This window comes from Lineus longissimus, chromosome 6 (assembly GCF_910592395.1).
Source record: "Lineus longissimus chromosome 6, tnLinLong1.2, whole genome shotgun sequence".
NCBI classification, from domain to species: domain Eukaryota; kingdom Metazoa; phylum Nemertea; class Pilidiophora; order Heteronemertea; family Lineidae; genus Lineus; species Lineus longissimus.
Window position 1 is genome coordinate 2414593 of NC_088313.1, and position 17439 is coordinate 2432031.

Below are 17439 nucleotides of genomic sequence, written 5' to 3' on the forward strand. Positions count from 1 at the left end.
CACACGACGATTTAACAATCGTTAGGTCTAATTCTCCGTCTAATTCACGACTCTCATCAAATTCTACTCCACCATCCATCTTTAAATGGCAGGAAAAACATCGCTAGCTACTTAAACGAAATCTAAGCGACAATGTCTCGCAATCACTACGCATTGCCCCGTTCGCGCGCATGATCTGTTTGTATACCTAAGTGATTAGCATGGGGCCGTGTCAGCTTCTTAATGACAATTTTGCAGATCATTCTCATTGTGAGAGAGTTTGTTGCGTTGCCAAGGAAACACTGTCGCCATACTGATTGGTTCGGAACTACGGCCCAATCCAGCCAAGTTTGCCTTGAATCCTGTGTACATTTCAAGAAAGTGACATTGCGTTACTTTTTAACTTGGGATGAAATGGAAGGTTCTGAGCTTGACAAATAATGTTTGGATGTTAAACTTCCGTGACTCTAAATTGAATCAATCGGTAAACACACACATGGCAAACTCTCCACCAACCTAATGAAAAACTTGAACAAGGGTACGCGATTAGAATCTGGTGGGGAAAAGTGGTTCAGAAATCACTAAATCAAAAAATAAATGACTGATGCATGCCGAGAATCAGTGCCGGTTGCTCCCCCATTCCAAGATCAATGGGCAAGACAACCTTCGAAGTGACGACTTCACGATCCTACTAAAAGTGTGAAAAAAAGATTGATGGTCATGAAGTCCCACTTAGTATTCAGCACAAGAGAGTGTGGCATCTGCCACCAGTCAATTTCACCGTATTCACGAGTCATTTACTGCACCGATTCTCACGGTCAATGCACTTCAAGGTCTGAGAGTCTGCAAGCAAGATTTGATACCGAAAGCGGTGTGCATGCACAAGCTAATGCAAACACATTGACCACTGCATTGCTGTTACAATACACCAGTAGACAGCAAATTTGAGATTTTTATATCAAGGTAATTGAAATCTCAGATTATGGATGACCATAAAGAACAGACTTAGTGTCCCAAGGGCATCTATTATACTGATTTTAGATGGCATCTCTGGAGGCTTTCACTCCAAGAGTATCATACAGTGCCTGAAGAGAAATGCCTTGCTTAGGGTTGCATACTGGGGGCCACAGGTATAGAAGATCCAAATGCACATTATAAGCATTCTCTTGAGCGCTGTCTTGGGCTTTACTTGGGAAAGTATTTTGACCCATCAGCTTTAAGTCATCTGGCGTTCTCTGTAGAAGTACACTACTTCTAATAATCTCAGAGCCATATTACATGCGAAGGAGCAAAGATTGCTCCAATCTCAACAATTAATCTTAGAAAACAACTCAGACTGTCCAACAGAATGCCTAAATGTGTTTTGTTTACCATTGACTGATGATCACCATTGTTCTCAACAGCCAATCCGAGTCCAGATCAAACAATTCATTTTCATTTATACTAAAAGAAAGACTATGGCTCAGTGTGAAGTCTCCTTGGTCTAGTGGTAGGGACAGGGATTTGCAAGCAGGGGGGCCAGGGTTCAAACCCAGGAAGTTCTGAAAGAGGGAGAAGAACTTTTTAATTTTTTTTCTTCAAATCATAATTTTTTTTTTAAAGGCAGGGAGAAGTTAAAGTAAATTAACTTCTACCTGCCTCAATCAGTTTATTGGAATATGAAATATGAAACCAACCAACTACCCATCTCCGATTAATTGGCTCATTATTTATTTATTGCCCTTATATCATAAGGTTTGATGGCAAATATCGCAAAGACAGCATGCAATAACTGCATTAGCAAGTGTAAGATAATATCACACATAACAAGGCTCACATGATTCTGTGGTCACTATGGCATCTCAAGGTCTCCTTTTCCCAAATTTCTTGCACTTGAAATAGAGTGGAACCTCTTTCCTTTAGTAGACACCCCTCTATTTAGGACACTAAACTTGGTTCTCTTCATTTATTTTTCAACTCTGTTTATCAGGATACCTCTCAATCAAGGCAGCTTTTGTCGGCCCCAAGGGCAACCTTACGAGAGGTCCAATAAAACTGAAATTTGAAGGATGTCTCATCGACTAATTGTCATAAGTTTCAATCCAGTATCATTTCCACATTGGTGGTGCCTTGTTTTGGCCTCGTTATTGCCCTCTTTTGGTAATCGAACAATTTCTGAAAACCCCCAGTCGTAATATGTCAACCGATGATGATAATTCACACTCGTCATCAAGAATCAATGCAGGGATTTCAGCTAAGTGAATGCCTTCTACATTACACCTTGTTTATCATCCAGTAACTAGGTTATTTTGTACTTGTTACGCCGGGATAACCCAATCTTGGATAAATGTGACGATATTGTTGTAAGAGCGTCAATGATGCGGTGCTAGTCTTGCGTAATTTTGCAACATCATCTTGTCACAAGTGCTGAGTATCAAAATGTTTGCGACGACTCATGCATCAATTTGAGAGGTTCAATATCCTCACTTTGATACCGACGAAGGTGCAGTTATGAATGGCATTGCGCTGTTGATATTCACTTTAAGTGAGCCCATCTGAGACTACTAAAACATCAGGATTTGCGAGGAAAATGCATTTCTACTCATGTTGAATCAGCCACTAGTCAAATTAACTTCAGGCTAAATTCTCGTGTCAAGAAATCCACATTCTATTTATTCTTCTGATCCCGACTACCTCCCCTTCCCGAGGAGACATACTTCACTAATCCTCTCTAGCATGTTCCTAAGTAACAGCAAACTCCTCCGGGTGAAAAACAGCAAGTCTTTTGACTTGCCGGCTTACTATTACCAATAACACAGCTATAAAGCTTTATCCTACAACTCTCATTGATGCGTTCTGGAACCCGGGAGGCAAGCAGTGTCCATCTTCTATAAGTCATCTGCTGTTACCCACAATATTCTCTAATGAAACACAATATTCGCTAATAGCCAAACACATCATATATATACAAACAGATCAAACTTAATCAGCTTCCTTCAGCCGATTGTTGGTTATTATGAAGGCATTTGAGTCATATGAGTAATGATTTTCTTGTCAAATATGACAAAATTTATTTCGTTTCGTTATTTTTGACAGAGGGCAGCTTTGTAGGTGGGAAAATTCAAATAGTAAATGCACTAGCTCATTACTTGAAACCTTTCTAGGTTGAGATAAATAATTCACGCTTCAAAATCGTTTCTTTACTGAACTCCATCTAGTTTTGAGCCAAAGTTGTCAGCTTTAAATGCCCAACAGACAAAACATGCAGATTTGAAACATCTATAAATCAAGCATTTTCCGCTGGTTCTTCAACGATATACCATCACTTGCGATCTTGTCAATATATCTAGTTTGTCTGAATTTCCTTTTCAATTGAAGCTTTTCAACCGTTCATTTCGAAAATCTTGAAACCCAGCCACTGCACATCAGTTATTTCATTTCAAAACCAACAAAACAAGTCAGTTTTTCTAAGTCTACCACAGGTCGTATCTGAGGTATTAGCTAGCGCAGTCGGGCGTAGTACGAAAACGCTACGCTCTAGTCATCCAGCAATCAACTATAATGAGCTATGATGCCATGACGTTCTTCCCCGATTGGAAAGGCGATGAACTCCCAGCAGTACCATGTGTCATATTGGCCACGAAACGACGAAGCCGATGTGACTTTGAGACATATTGAAAAACGGCGAACGCAATTCATCATCCGGGTGAAAATTCCATTAATATTTTGCGTAATAACCAGAAATAACTTCCTAAAAAACTGACGTAAGAAATCTGTAGAGAGGAGTGTAGGATGCATTATGAAGAGATCTCTATCAATTTAAATGGCTCGCATTTCGATCCACGGCTTATGGATTTCAGGAAATTGAAAGGTTTTTAAAGCTGTGAGGAGGGATCAAGTAAGACTAAAGCAACCAGCATGGAATTCTATTACGATGTTGTAAAATAATTATGCTGGGATCAGCAAGTCAAGGCATTTGCAAGAACAAGAGATACACACAAAAGTCTGATATATACTTTAATGAAATCAAGATATCTTCAAATATGTTTTCGCCGCTCTCGTTGGCCCGCTGACAGCAATCGCAAGTCAAAAAAAATAAAAATGACATTTTGGAACCAATCAACTTTCGATCACATGACAATTCAAGTGTTGCATGGTCAGACATGTTGTTACCTTGATTGTTAAGAGTACGAGTAACCCATGACATCACCCAACACTTCATTTGTCAGGTGATCAGAAGATTCTTGGTCCCGAAAAAGAAATTTTGTGGCACTGCAACACTGCTCTTACAAGAAGTCTTCGAAAGTCTGCAAGATGGCAATCACGGAATGTTATGGACATTCCTAGTTTAAAATAATACCGTCACCACAACAGACATGGCGGTGAATGAGCCACCCGTAGGAAAGGGAACAGTAGCCACGTTGCATGCTCAAAAAGAAACGGGGTCCAATTACCACCCTTGTCGTGACATTACACTTCCCTCAGTCATTCTGCCGGGCCATGCGAACAAAATACCAATCAGACCGAGGTCAACTGAACGTCGATATCCTGCGTCAGGATATTGAGCATGTTTGGACTGATAATGATGGCTCTTGTTACGACATCCCCATGTCCTGGTAATGGCACACTTGTACCCCTTGAGGCAACTAGTGCAGCTTGTGCACCCATTCCGGTTCGGCGGTGGTTGCGTAAATGGTGAAGTATACCAGTAGCAGGGTTGACAGTTACAAACTTTCAGCGTCAGAGGTAAGGAACTGGTGTAACCTTGGCCTCTGTCTACCAGCTACCAGGAGATGGTAGTTGAAGGAACTGTTGCAGTGACTGACAGCTGCAACTTGAAATTGTAGTTGAAGGAACTGTTGCACTGAATTCAAAGATAAACACAGGTGCAAATCAAATTGTTCTTTTTGATATAAACCCAATCTTCTTTGTGACTTTTCGAATGTTCATTTCAAAGGCAAAAAAAAATTACATCAGACAACTCTAAACAACTCCATCAAAAAGTTTTCAGGAGATCCCAAACAGCTTCCGTAAAAATATTGTCAAGTCAGCACATTTTTATCACTTGTCTTACAACCAGTTGCTTTAATGGCATCGTCGTTGCATGTGGAGCTCGTTTAACACAGTTTCAATTTGTTTTTGTGAAAAAACATTTGCCAATTTTTGTTTTTTATCTAACCGTGAAACAAAGTGCTAATGGCATGGAGGGAAATTGACAGGTAATGTAATGAAAGCAGATAAACTCCGATATAATCAGGATGAGATTATTTTGAGATCAATTCGAGTTGTGTTGGCGGCAAGATAGCGATGGATTTGTTCATTTCGTGGATGATAGTTGAGAGGAGGAGTAGATTTGGTTAATACTTCTCACATTCGACTGGAAGGAGGGGGGGGGGGGGCAACAAGTTGCAGCATAAATAATTGGACAGAAATATACCGTTCTTGATCACAGTCGCTGATCATTAGGATAGGGATAATGACTTGCAACCCAGTGGTCAAATGAAGTGTAATACTTTGGCCAATGGACTTCGCTGATTGGGAAAATGCAGAACATGTGCATTTAGAAGGCAACAAAACTGGCCATAACCGGTGTCACTGATCATAACAGCGAGCCTCTTGATTGATACTGAGGCCATTACGGTGGTCATTAGGTCCTTCTCAATCATGGCAGGGCGCTAACTAGCCGGCTGAAACCCTGTTTATCTCGTAGAGTGAACTCAATCAGGTTGACAGAAAGTGATACATATATCATACACAGTATTTGAACAGGTCACTGCACAGGTTAGCCTGGAACCAATTGCTCCTTAGTCACTTAAGTGGTTTCATGTTTTCTTGACAGAAAACCATGTGGAACACATGGAACACTTCTACTGGCACCTACTTCAATCAGGGGTGAAAATTCACATGTATACTTTGTCAAAGTCGGCGGATCAGCATTGGAGGATTTGCTTTTACATGTTTTATGAAACATGCTCAATCAAAGCCAATCGAAACAGGCCATTCAAGATCAATTGGTCAAGTCAATCATGGGCCGGCTATGAATCACGCACCTGCTGGTCATGATTAACTCGGTTGAACCAATCAGCAGAATGGCTTCTAGTGGGAGTATTGTCAAATATGTCCCACCCCATCTGTCAATCAAATAAAAATTTACAGTTTACAAGAGCAAATAAGTTACTCTTAAGATAATTTTTGTAGACTTCCTTTGCACTAGCTATGACCGGTGATAAAACATTCATACCGATGCTACCCTTCCAAGAAACAGTTGTCTTACTCCATACTTGGGGTCCAGTTCTCCCAATGCACAAGTCACAATGACACCATCTCAGCAGTCCCTTATTTGTGCATTCAGGCTCCCTGAGGCTTGTATCATTTCTATACTATCAGCCTGATGAGTATTCTTGCGATGTATAAATACACTTGGAGGGTCAAGATGTCATTCCTGTAGAATTCCTTTATCACTGACTATGATTAGTGACATAACACCTGTTAGCCATCAGTTGAACAACGAGAAACAAGCCATTTACTCCATGCAAGCTCCATACCTATACTTCAGCAACGACACCCACGACACCTCTCATTTAGGAGATAGTCATAGCAGTCCCTTATTTCCTTAAAATTCCTCTATCACTAAGCATGATTAATGATGATGAATCTACCTATTCCAGCTAATGCACTGGTGAAGGAGCTCATTAATCTGGCACTGATTTCCCTAACAACGGAAGGAACATTCACAGAAACAGTCCCACATTTATATCTGATACTTCCTTAACAAATTTGGGAGGCACTATATTCGATGATATGACATAATGGGATAATTTTTCTCTCTTTTGGAAAGGTTTGAAGTATTTTGGAAATAATAAGATGAAAATCCTTTCCTTTTTTATTACTGAGGAGTGTCTCCATCAAGATAATCCCAGGTCGGACTGATGAAGTTCACAGGGTATAGAGGGCGGTTCTGGGATGTTTTATAAAATGAACACAATTGGTCTACCAACTGTTTTTGTACGTTTTTAAAACATGTCTGAAGCACCCTCTACAAAGAATAAGAACGAGAACAAACAGCATATGAAGAGTTTTATTAAGATAAAGACGATACGAATTTCAGGCAGATTGCTAAGTTTTTTTTAATAATTTCTGTATTGATAAAGATGTGAACAAAACACACAAGATAAGGCATGGCATGTAACGTCCAATGACATCACCAAAATACAATCAAAATCTAAAAGCGAAAAAGAGATAAGAATATAAGTGGAGAATATGCAAGTCACACTTACCTTATTATTTAAACAAATTTTATTCAAACTGGCTAAGGCTATTGCTGCATCTTCATGGGTGGCGAAGTCTATAAAGGCATATGGATCTCCCTGCTGAAAAATATAATTTGAAAACTCATTAATACAAGTATAACCAATATTTTTGAATAATTAGAAAATGCTGAAAATGAGAAGGAAGTTGTCGAGAGTATTGAAGAAAATCTATAAGACATATGAAAATGTACCACTATATTGACCGCCTTGCTGTCAATTGAAAACTGACAACTGACAAATATGACCAATTTCTAGAATTCCAATATTGATAGAATTGAGTGGTGAACTGCTAAAAGTATTGAAGAAAGTAGGTAGATTACAATATTTGGTCAGAGGTATGACAGTTTTCATGGTTTTATACCCATACATGTGCATAAAAAAATATGTAAGCACAAAAATCGGGACAGATGCGATATTAAACATGAATTTTAGGAACAGCCAGGCATGTTTGGCTTCAGCTTAGTGGCCCATGGCTACATTGGCAACTCCACTTCATTGACTTTTTCTTCATGTCTTTTTCTGGACATAATGAGATTTTTAAAGCCCAAATTATTTCTTGCACAACCCATTTATTTTGCATGATAGAGATATCACCAGCACCCTTGCTAGCTTCCAGCGATGATACGAGTGCCACATAGGATAACATCAACAGCGCTGTTGTAGCCATTAGACCTCAAACAACAAGAGATATGTTGCCGTTGTTTCAAAAAAACATTCCGCCTCCAACCTGCTAACAAATCCCGTCAGAAAGCCAACCTCAAGCGCAACAAATTAAACAACATGTTCGGTGATGCTGTCACAGTGATGCGACATCCAAGATCAGCGACGCGGAGCAGATCTGTAGGCTGCCAGATCGTGATGGATGAACACTGCCGGCTTAGGCCATGCAATTTTGATACTCATCGCCGCCAGCAAGGGGCTCAAAGTGGTGAGGGAATGAATGATTTATGCTACCAGTTCCACAGCAGGGTGAGACAAGACTGGGATCAATTGTCTTCTGGATAAATTGACATCAGGTATTCTTCCCCTTCCTCTTCTCTAAGGGGGTTGTGTTACTGTGGTATCTAGCATGGTACGATATAGGCCAAGTGCTCTGACCCAAGACTGATACTACTTGGGGGGGGGGGGGGGTTGTCATCATAACAGAACATCTCAGAAGTATAATTAATGCCTAATCTTCTCCTCCTAGAGCAAGACACCTAACTAAACTCTACACGGTTTGACATCCTTCAAATGAAAAATCCAAGGTTCATTCATTGTTGCTACCAAGACCTTGTCCAAGTGGACAATGGGCTACTCCAAGGCCAGTAAAGATTGTGTCACTAAGGCAGGTAAACTCAATTAGCAGGTAAACTCAATTGGCACCCAAGCATAGTGGTACTTGTATGCCAAAACACTCACTTCAGCAAACACAGAGAAAGACAGCTGATACGAAGAAGAAGAGCTCACAAGCATCATTTTCATGATTGTGGGTGAGAAACAAAAGCGATTGAATATTCACATGCACATTCTGCTGACAAGATAACAGAATGACTGTCATCACCATACAGTATTTACAAGGCCCTTAGGTGCCGCTACAAATTACGGACACATTTCCCACGAAATCTGATAACTTTGTGGCAGTGTGCGATGAATATCTCACAGTATTGGCCATATAACACATCGATGAGATCCAGCTCCCAAAATATGTATGGAAATTAGTATCTGTTTGGTGATGGAATCACCCCCAGAGGAAATCTTTGAGACGCGTGATCATCTTAGTCTGGTGAAAGTTCAAGGTGGCAAGTACTTACAATTCCAGGGAGACAGGATCAGAAGTCTCCACCAGAGAACATGAGATAAGTCTAAAGTTTCCAAGAGACATCTGATTTCAATACCTCAAAGATTCTTACAGGCACTACTTCATGCTAGAGAAAAGGCTGGCCTTATTGATAATTACTATTATTTCAAATGACGTTGTCAACACAAGATCACAAAAGCACTCAATTGACACCGAGGGATAAAATGACCTCTCCTCACCATCACAACAAGACTAAATGCCAGATGGCAAATAATGGACTAAGGAAATTGCTCAATAGGCAGCATTTTGAAATCAAGGGTCAAAATGACAGTGGACAAACTTGGATATCGAAGACGTATCTGGATCAATTTCCTCGTACAAATGTGGATATTAGAGATATGAGTCGTCATTTCCCCACAACATGGTCGAGTAAAAGCAATAACAAGAGCAGGATATTGCAGATCGCCGCAACAAGACAAATCCATTTTTTATATATACCATTAGGGTTGTCATTTACGACAGGAAACGCGTGACCATTCTGCAATATCATTTGATGACAATTGGTATAAAATACGGATTGATGCATGGTTGAGATGAATCATGCAGATTTTCAATTCATACCAGGTTTGACAGTGGTCATAGTCTGAAAGAGTTTTTCTCACACAAGGAACGATTCCAAAGCACGATATCACCCAGTTACTAACCACCATTGGTAATAATGGAGCATCACAACAATATCTTTGCAAGAGCATGCAGCCCCAAAAGCTGAACACCTCCCACTGCACCACACACTTTCACTTAGGTTTATCAGCCACGTAACTCTGCCTTGGCCAAGGAGGAAAAGCCCTACATCTCATTTCTAGGACGAATCAATGTGGACTGAGTCGAGTGTAGGCTGAGACAAAACAGCACTCTTTCAGAGATTTGAACGCACGACCTCCTGGCTGACAATTATAGCCCGGTGCTCTGGACAATATGCGACTGTACTTCCTCCAAAACCTACTAAAGGAAACAACAAACCGGGATAATGCCAAAGCATTTTCACTTTGAAGGAAATCACCCAATATTACATGATTAGGCCTTCGGGCAATAAGTGACCACATGTCCATCCAATTTTTATATGCCATGGGTCATCAACTGAAGGATTGACACGACATGATCGGTCAGCGATTGATTCAACTTCACGCCCAATACACAATTTTCTGATTGGCTGCTTGAGATTGATCGCGAAGATGTGAGAAGCATTCTGATTATGATCATATTTGCCTATACAGCGGCTGATGGACAGTGTGCGAATGTAAAAGAGGAAATGCAAAAATCTTTCTTGGGGCAGTTCATTGTTGGGTTTGACTGCAAGATGGAGGCCTAACTACCGATGCAGGACCTGTATTAGGATCCGAATACATCCTGTCGTGTGTTGTTTGCTAAACAAATGAGTGAGCACCCCTTGCTGCTCTTTCCCCGCCCTAATCCAACATCATTTTTTTCAAAATGATTCACATCTGTTCATATTCATATCAACGTCTGTCAATAACGAAAGCAAGATGATTCCTAGTTTTTCATTCCTTTTGTGAACAAATCATGCTCAGTGTTAAATTTCTTTAAATACCTGCCGTCACTAAAGCGTTAACCTGACGTGAGCAGACGTCAATGACAATACAATTATCTCTACCCCATCCGCTTGAGGCGATCATTTGCCACGAGCAATGAAGTAAGTAACATTGGTTCCTAACTAAACACATTAGCTCTCCTGTATGGTAACGTCTGTTTGGCAAAATGGCGCTCGAGGCTCCGTCTCAAATGACATCATTTGTGATTCGGCAGGCGGACTCTTGCAGTACCGGGTATCCGAATGGAACTAAGATGCCTCAAATGATTGATGAATTGACTGTTTAATGGAATGTGCAAATGGAAATCATGCAGTTTGTCCTTGAACAGCGTAAGCTGAGAACATGAGGCACAGATTGCTCTGATGAATCGGTTGTATTTGATGTACTTTCATAACCTGTTCAACTCGAAGTGGAGAGCAGCAGCAGGCACGAATGATCAGCATGGCATCACCAGTCAGCCCTTGTAAGATTTCCATGCTACACTCACGCAACAAACTTGACAATCAGTGTTAAAAGGTTAATTAGAACACTATCAATCCAAGCGTTTAAGCTGAGAATTGTAAGATTGACAGATTAGGTAATTGCACAGCTCGACAAGGAGGCAATTTATCTATACCTCTGCGGAAATTAATTGGAAAATAAAAAGAGTTATGTCAACTATGTCAGTCGTGAAGAACATCACGCCCTGGAGTATCTTCACTGGAGAGTCATGCCAGATTTGTATATCTTAACTTTACTACTTATTTATAGAAAGACACCGACTTTGCAACATCAGGAAAATTAATTGGAAACAAAAAATTCTCTTCAGTTCCAGATTAAATTGCCTCACAGATATCTGCCAAGAGGGCATTTGCGAAAATGTAGACAAGGGAATATTGCGAAGGGATTCGCCTTCAAATTCTACATATCACTTCGTTCTGAGAAGGATATCGTTTACTGATTATGAGCATCGCACTGTACATGTACATTGTACCTTGCCATTGACTCAATACCCCAAACACACAATCTTTCGCATCTCATCAAGATTGCCCCGACTATGTTTAAAGGGATTATAGACCATGAGGTCCTGACCAAAGTGACGGACCAACAAAGCAAAATCACTTCATTTTTAAACTGCGGCTACGCACAGTGCTTTATCGAACTTCTGTAGAACTTAGGTCAATTTAATGACAATTGGTCAGTTTGGTACTTTCAACGGCCAACATTGGGAACAAAATTAGTACTTAACCGATCTAATCCTAGAAGATGTCAAAATGAGAAACAGGTTAGAAAATTTATGCAAATGGGGAATTCAATCCCAAAAAAGACACAAGCTCACTATCAAAACCGCTGAGACTTCAACACCCCATTCTACACTAATGAAAAGTGCATTAGGCAAGATTTACCAAAGTCAAGGAAAAAATTGTGTGTCTTCAGTGCACATAAAACAGCCAACTTACAGAATTGAACTAAAGTGAAATACACACAGTCATTAGTTAGACGTTCACAACCAGAGGCCAAGTTGGCAAAATCACACGTGCTTGTACAGTATGTCAATGTACATTCACCTGCATGTTATCTGGGCCAATGTCAGCTGACATGTACTTGTTTCATTCAGGGGACATAAAACAGCAGAAAGGCCACTTCGTATGCGAGGCAGACATCTTTTCAAAAGTTATTACCATTTTTCTAGACAATCACTAGGCTAACGACGTTACTTTTGGGAAGATTTGAGGATATTCACTTCATTTGCATGTTTTATCCTTTCAACGTTCCACAGATCGAATCGACAAATTCAATTTATTTTTCGAGGTTACTTTCGACAACGTTGCACAGAAATCCTGAATAAAACATCTTAGTTCTGTGGACGCCATTAGTGTGCAAATGACATGATTCGAAAAACAGCATAATTCAGACATCAGACCCAAAATGGGGGTAATAAAGTTTGGCTGAAAAAGATAATGTCACATTTCCTAATGACTTTCTTTAGCTTTAGGGACAGTCTTCAAAGTAAGACGTAGTACAACTATGGATCTGGTTAGAAAATGGTACAAATTGTATTTCTTTTAAAGCCATAAACAACTCACAAAGCCCCACGAGGTAACTGCACACTCGGGACAACTGCAAACTTAGCACCAGTATGCCGACAAAATCAGACTTTTGGCAGCCACATGCCAGAATTGAAAGTACGTTTAAATAAAGTGTTCAGCAGCAGATCCACAGTGACATCAAGCGGCAGATGACGTAGCCTCTACAGTTCTGCTGCATGGCAAGGACACAGTGGAACGGATGACAAATGTTGGAAAGTTATCCAACTGATATTTGTGCCAAGGGTCAGTAAATAACCTAAAGAGGATGGCCTAAGGAGGATGCACGAATCAAGGACGTTTCCCCACCCTCGCATCCTTTCCGGATCACGTCCGTCGGGTATATTTTGTGGATGAGCTGCGCCGAGGCATTCCAATACTCCCAATACTAAATCGGCAGAGTACATCCGCAAGATAGATATCTCTGTGGATATGAGTAAAGTAAATCACTGGCTACTACATATTGGAGACTCCCCATATGTTAAAATGGAAGTGACCGTCACACCATCATACCATGTAGCAAGTATTGCGAATTAGAAATGTCATTTCTATAAGCTGATTGGCATTCTACATCGACAGAATTCCCGATAGTCAACATCTGCTCCTTTACCTCAACTATCGGAAGCCGATAAACTGAGCCAATAGTCAACTAAGTACAAGAAAACAGACAGAATTGAGTAACTTTGATAGGGTAAGGGGTAAATACTGGTAGTCTGGTAGCTTGTCTGGACTCAGACAAAAAACAAACAAAACAAAAAAACAGACAAAAAGTTGAAGTTACCAGACACAACTCGATAAAGTTTGGATGAAAGGAAAAGCAGCTGTTGTGAACTGAGCCAAAACCTAACAGACACAACTGAAATGGATACTTACAGTGATATATCAGAGCTTAAGTTTGGCAGTTTGGGAGCTACAGGACAAGTGACTTATTCAGATACAGGGTTCGGGGTAACATCTGAACTAGTGGCTATGACATCAGTGTTAATACAAGCACCAGTCCTCCCGGCTGGATAGATCAGCTGGTACAAGCAAATACACGCAAGTGACTTTAATATCCCAATACAAGGTTAGGGGGTCAAGTGTGAGAGTCTGATATGGTAGCTATGACATCAGTTGTACCGACAACTGTTCATCCGGCTGGAGAGGCCAGCTAGTACAAGCAAATAGACACAAATGGCTTATGGCTTATCCTGATACAAGGTTAGGGGTAAAGTCTGATCTGAGAGCTAGGACATAAGTATTGTTGACCCGAGTTCATCGGACTGGATAGATCAGCTAGTACAAGCAAATAGACAACACTGACACAAACATTCGACTTAGTTTTAATTTAAGTTATCTGATGTAGATATGGATTGTAGGAGACACATCTGAGGCTGGGCAGTACAATTTATCCGCCTAGAGAGACCAGGAGCCAAGTATCAAGTATCAAGAGGAACAGGATGAGATCAGATTTGGCAACATATTTTTATTAGCCTTCTACATATTAAGCCAGCATCACGATAATCACTTTGAGAAAGCTTCTTCTTTAGGCTCAGCTTGCATGTACTATATCTTCATTTTTAGACAACAACCATTAACTTCTGGATACAAAGGAAGACAACACGCAAAGAGAAAACTACGAAAAGTGGGTGAAGCATGAGCCTCACTCCAACCATCTCCAAACGGCATCTTGATAACAGCTTAGTAACATGAGCCAGCTTCACTATAAGGAGAAACCAACAATGAAGTTTTGAACTCTAAGAAAGAGACACGCAAATGTGCGTGAAGCACGAGCATCAGTTCAGCTGATCTGGTCAGATAGACCAATAATCAACTGCTCCAAGCAAATAGACACAATTGGATAACATCTATAAAACTGCTAAAGACAAATCTTGTTTCCAGGACCGCTAGCAGCTGAACCGACTATAACATGAGAAAAATCTAGCTAAGCCAATAGTCTCAATAGTTTGAACTTTAAGGCAATATCTCAAAGGAAGACCCTATCCAAACCAATACGGAAGATACAATGACAATTTCTCAACTAACGCTTGCCAAGAAGATGAAAATGTTCCAGACTCAACTGTCTCAACCCAATCAATATGACTTAGGGACATGAACGAAGGTCGAAGGTTAATTTATAAAGAAGGATACATGTACATCATTGACCAGAAAGGAGACAAAAGTCTTCATGGGATGTAAGGAGCAGCTACTGAGCACTAACTTATCACCATTGAACGATGGGAAAGCACTTAGCGACGCTGAAGTGATATGAACCCATGACCTCTTGGTCAGGTGTCTGGCACTGCAGCCACTCTCTCACCACCCTCAACTGTCTGCATCAGGGTCAACTTCAAATGTAGTTTGAACCTTTGACATCTTGATCGCAAGTCTGGATATCTTAATAACACTTTCCGAATAAATATTTTGGGGAACCACGTCAATCCAATCACTCTTTTTTATGATAAATGGCACATTGCTTCAAAGAATAACATGTATTTTTAGAACCCATGAATAGCAACTTCGCAACAGACAGACCTACAAGTACTTCATGTAATTGAAATGTGACAATTAACGTAACTACCCTAAACCCATCCCGAACCTGGGACGTCCCATTATCTAAATGACACCAATTAATTGATCAATTGATTAAAGGTACGCCAGCCATCGCAAAAATGGCCCAAACGACCAAATGGACTGCCAAATGTCACAGTACATTAGTTGAAGCCGTCCCTTTATTAGGACTTGGCTATCCCGGAGACATTTTCATACGGCCACATAGTTTTATGTCCAATTCATTCGACAGATACCGTGTCGTGAGAACACAAACTGCTAGAGCTCTCTACCTTTAATGGGCCACTAATATCTTTACCTTTAATAAACAGCTACACTACCTTTAAAGTGACAACAAGATGTACCTACCCTCTCAACATAGACGGGTCTGCAGTACATGTACTCCATCAAGATATTGCTAAGGTATCAATGAAATCTTCGTGAAAATGGAGTCTTGTAACAGGAATGGAGGTTATCCAATGGTGCGAATGGCCGAATGTCCGAAAAAATATAGACCACACAAGATATACTTGAGATCACGTCTGAGGAATGCTTGAGAAGGGACAGTGTCCAGTGAATCGTATCCAAAATGCAAAATGTCAGTAGTAAGAAGGTTAATCCGGGCGACGAAACAGCCTGGTGTCCACGCTATACTCGGACTGGTGAGACTTAGCCGTGTGATGTTTCTAATGTCTCAATCGAACATTACACACGCGGCGCGAAAAGCAATTACGGTGAGTTTGGGCTTATAGGATCACGATGCTCAATTCGTTGATAGCGATGCTTGCCTTAGGCGTGATTCACTGGAGACCCTCTGGGATGTATAGGACTACGAGTTACATCATGTTTGACTGGGTTGATGGCAAGATCTTGCGACTTAAGGGGGACTATAGGCAGGAGCCGAGGGGCTAATTTGGTCATCTCTAGGTGACTTATATAAACTCGAAGGGCCCTGGGTCATGTCAGATTCCGCAGGGTAAATTTAAAGTGTGCATACGCATCACTCACAGGTGTTTGACTGACCCAACATCATCATTTTGTGATTTTGTCCACTTTGCCATCAGTGGTACTACGTTTGCCATCCAATATGGCGGCAGTTCACGTCATTTATACCTCGAAGAGTTCTGGTACAGCAATAGCGTATATTTGCGTAAGAAGAATTTTTGCATTACAGGCAAATATAAAGAATTTTCGAAGTTGGGACATTTGAAATACCAGATTTAGAAGCACAACTTATATGAGTAATTGTATACTGACACTAGTATTGGTCTATGGAGGCCCTCCCTGCAATTGATTTCAACGGAAGACTAAATGCGCAATGAACCGTATCGATCTATCGAATTTGCTTCAGAGTGACACGAGCGACTGGAGATATATCAATTTCTCCGTATACATGTCGTATAAACATTTGGACAGTTGATACAAGTGGCATTCACAATTTCATCTGGAGCTTGCGGAAATCTCCAGACGAAATTGATAGATTCAAACGTGGGAATCAATACGATGGTGAAAGCATTAACTCTTCCGATTGGCAAGTCGTCTGCCGGGGATGTCATCAGCTCACAACATATTGAAATTGTGCATTTCCATTTGAATGGATTTTCGATCTTTGAAGCAGATTGATGAAACAAGATTGGATTCGATCGATATCTTATATCATCCTATCGGGTATATTTTCTTTTGGAGGTGCACTATGGACTAGATATGACCAAGCGCTCAGTTTTGATTGGGGACAGATCAATACCCAGTGACTGCATACATATCTAGAGGAAGAGGCAAAGAGTTTGGGCATTAGAAATGTTTTCACTGCATGCGATTGCGACAACGTGAACATTTCTGCCCAACTGCGCACCCAAACAAAGGATTCAGTTCTGTGATTACATGATTCAAGCAAAAATGTTCATCTGATACACTGAGTTAAAGCTTCTGAAAGCAGGGGATATGGGAGTGAACGTCTATGTCGTATAGAGCATTGAGTGTGACAGTTGCTCGCTTGGAAGAAGCAGTACATGACGGCATGAAGTGATTGCGATCATTACCCGATTTACAGTATTTTGATTCAACAATCCTCAGACAAACAGTACACCACAGTCAAATCTCAACCTTCAAATCCTACATATATTGATCAGATTGCTAACACAATCAGACGTCAAGTTATCTTCGATATATCGTCTTGCCAACGAGAA

General features: G+C 40.6%; 1 protein-coding gene across 10 annotated transcripts in view; it reads right to left on the reverse strand.

The window, feature by feature from the left end:
* The window catches only part of LOC135489758 (nucleolysin TIAR-like), a 278040-nt gene that overhangs the window by 236215 nt on the left and 24386 nt on the right, over nt 1-17439 (reverse strand). For 6 of the 10 annotated variants that reach the window (XM_064775256.1, XM_064775255.1, XM_064775254.1 and 3 more), the window contains one exon: nt 7236-7328. In XM_064775256.1, the coding sequence (XP_064631326.1) occupies nt 7236-7328 (93 nt within the window). Of the gene's footprint in view, nt 1-7235; nt 7329-15622; nt 15695-17439 lie in introns of those variants that run through there. The other 4 variants (XM_064775259.1, XM_064775278.1, XM_064775270.1 and 1 more) reach the window with 4 other exon arrangements.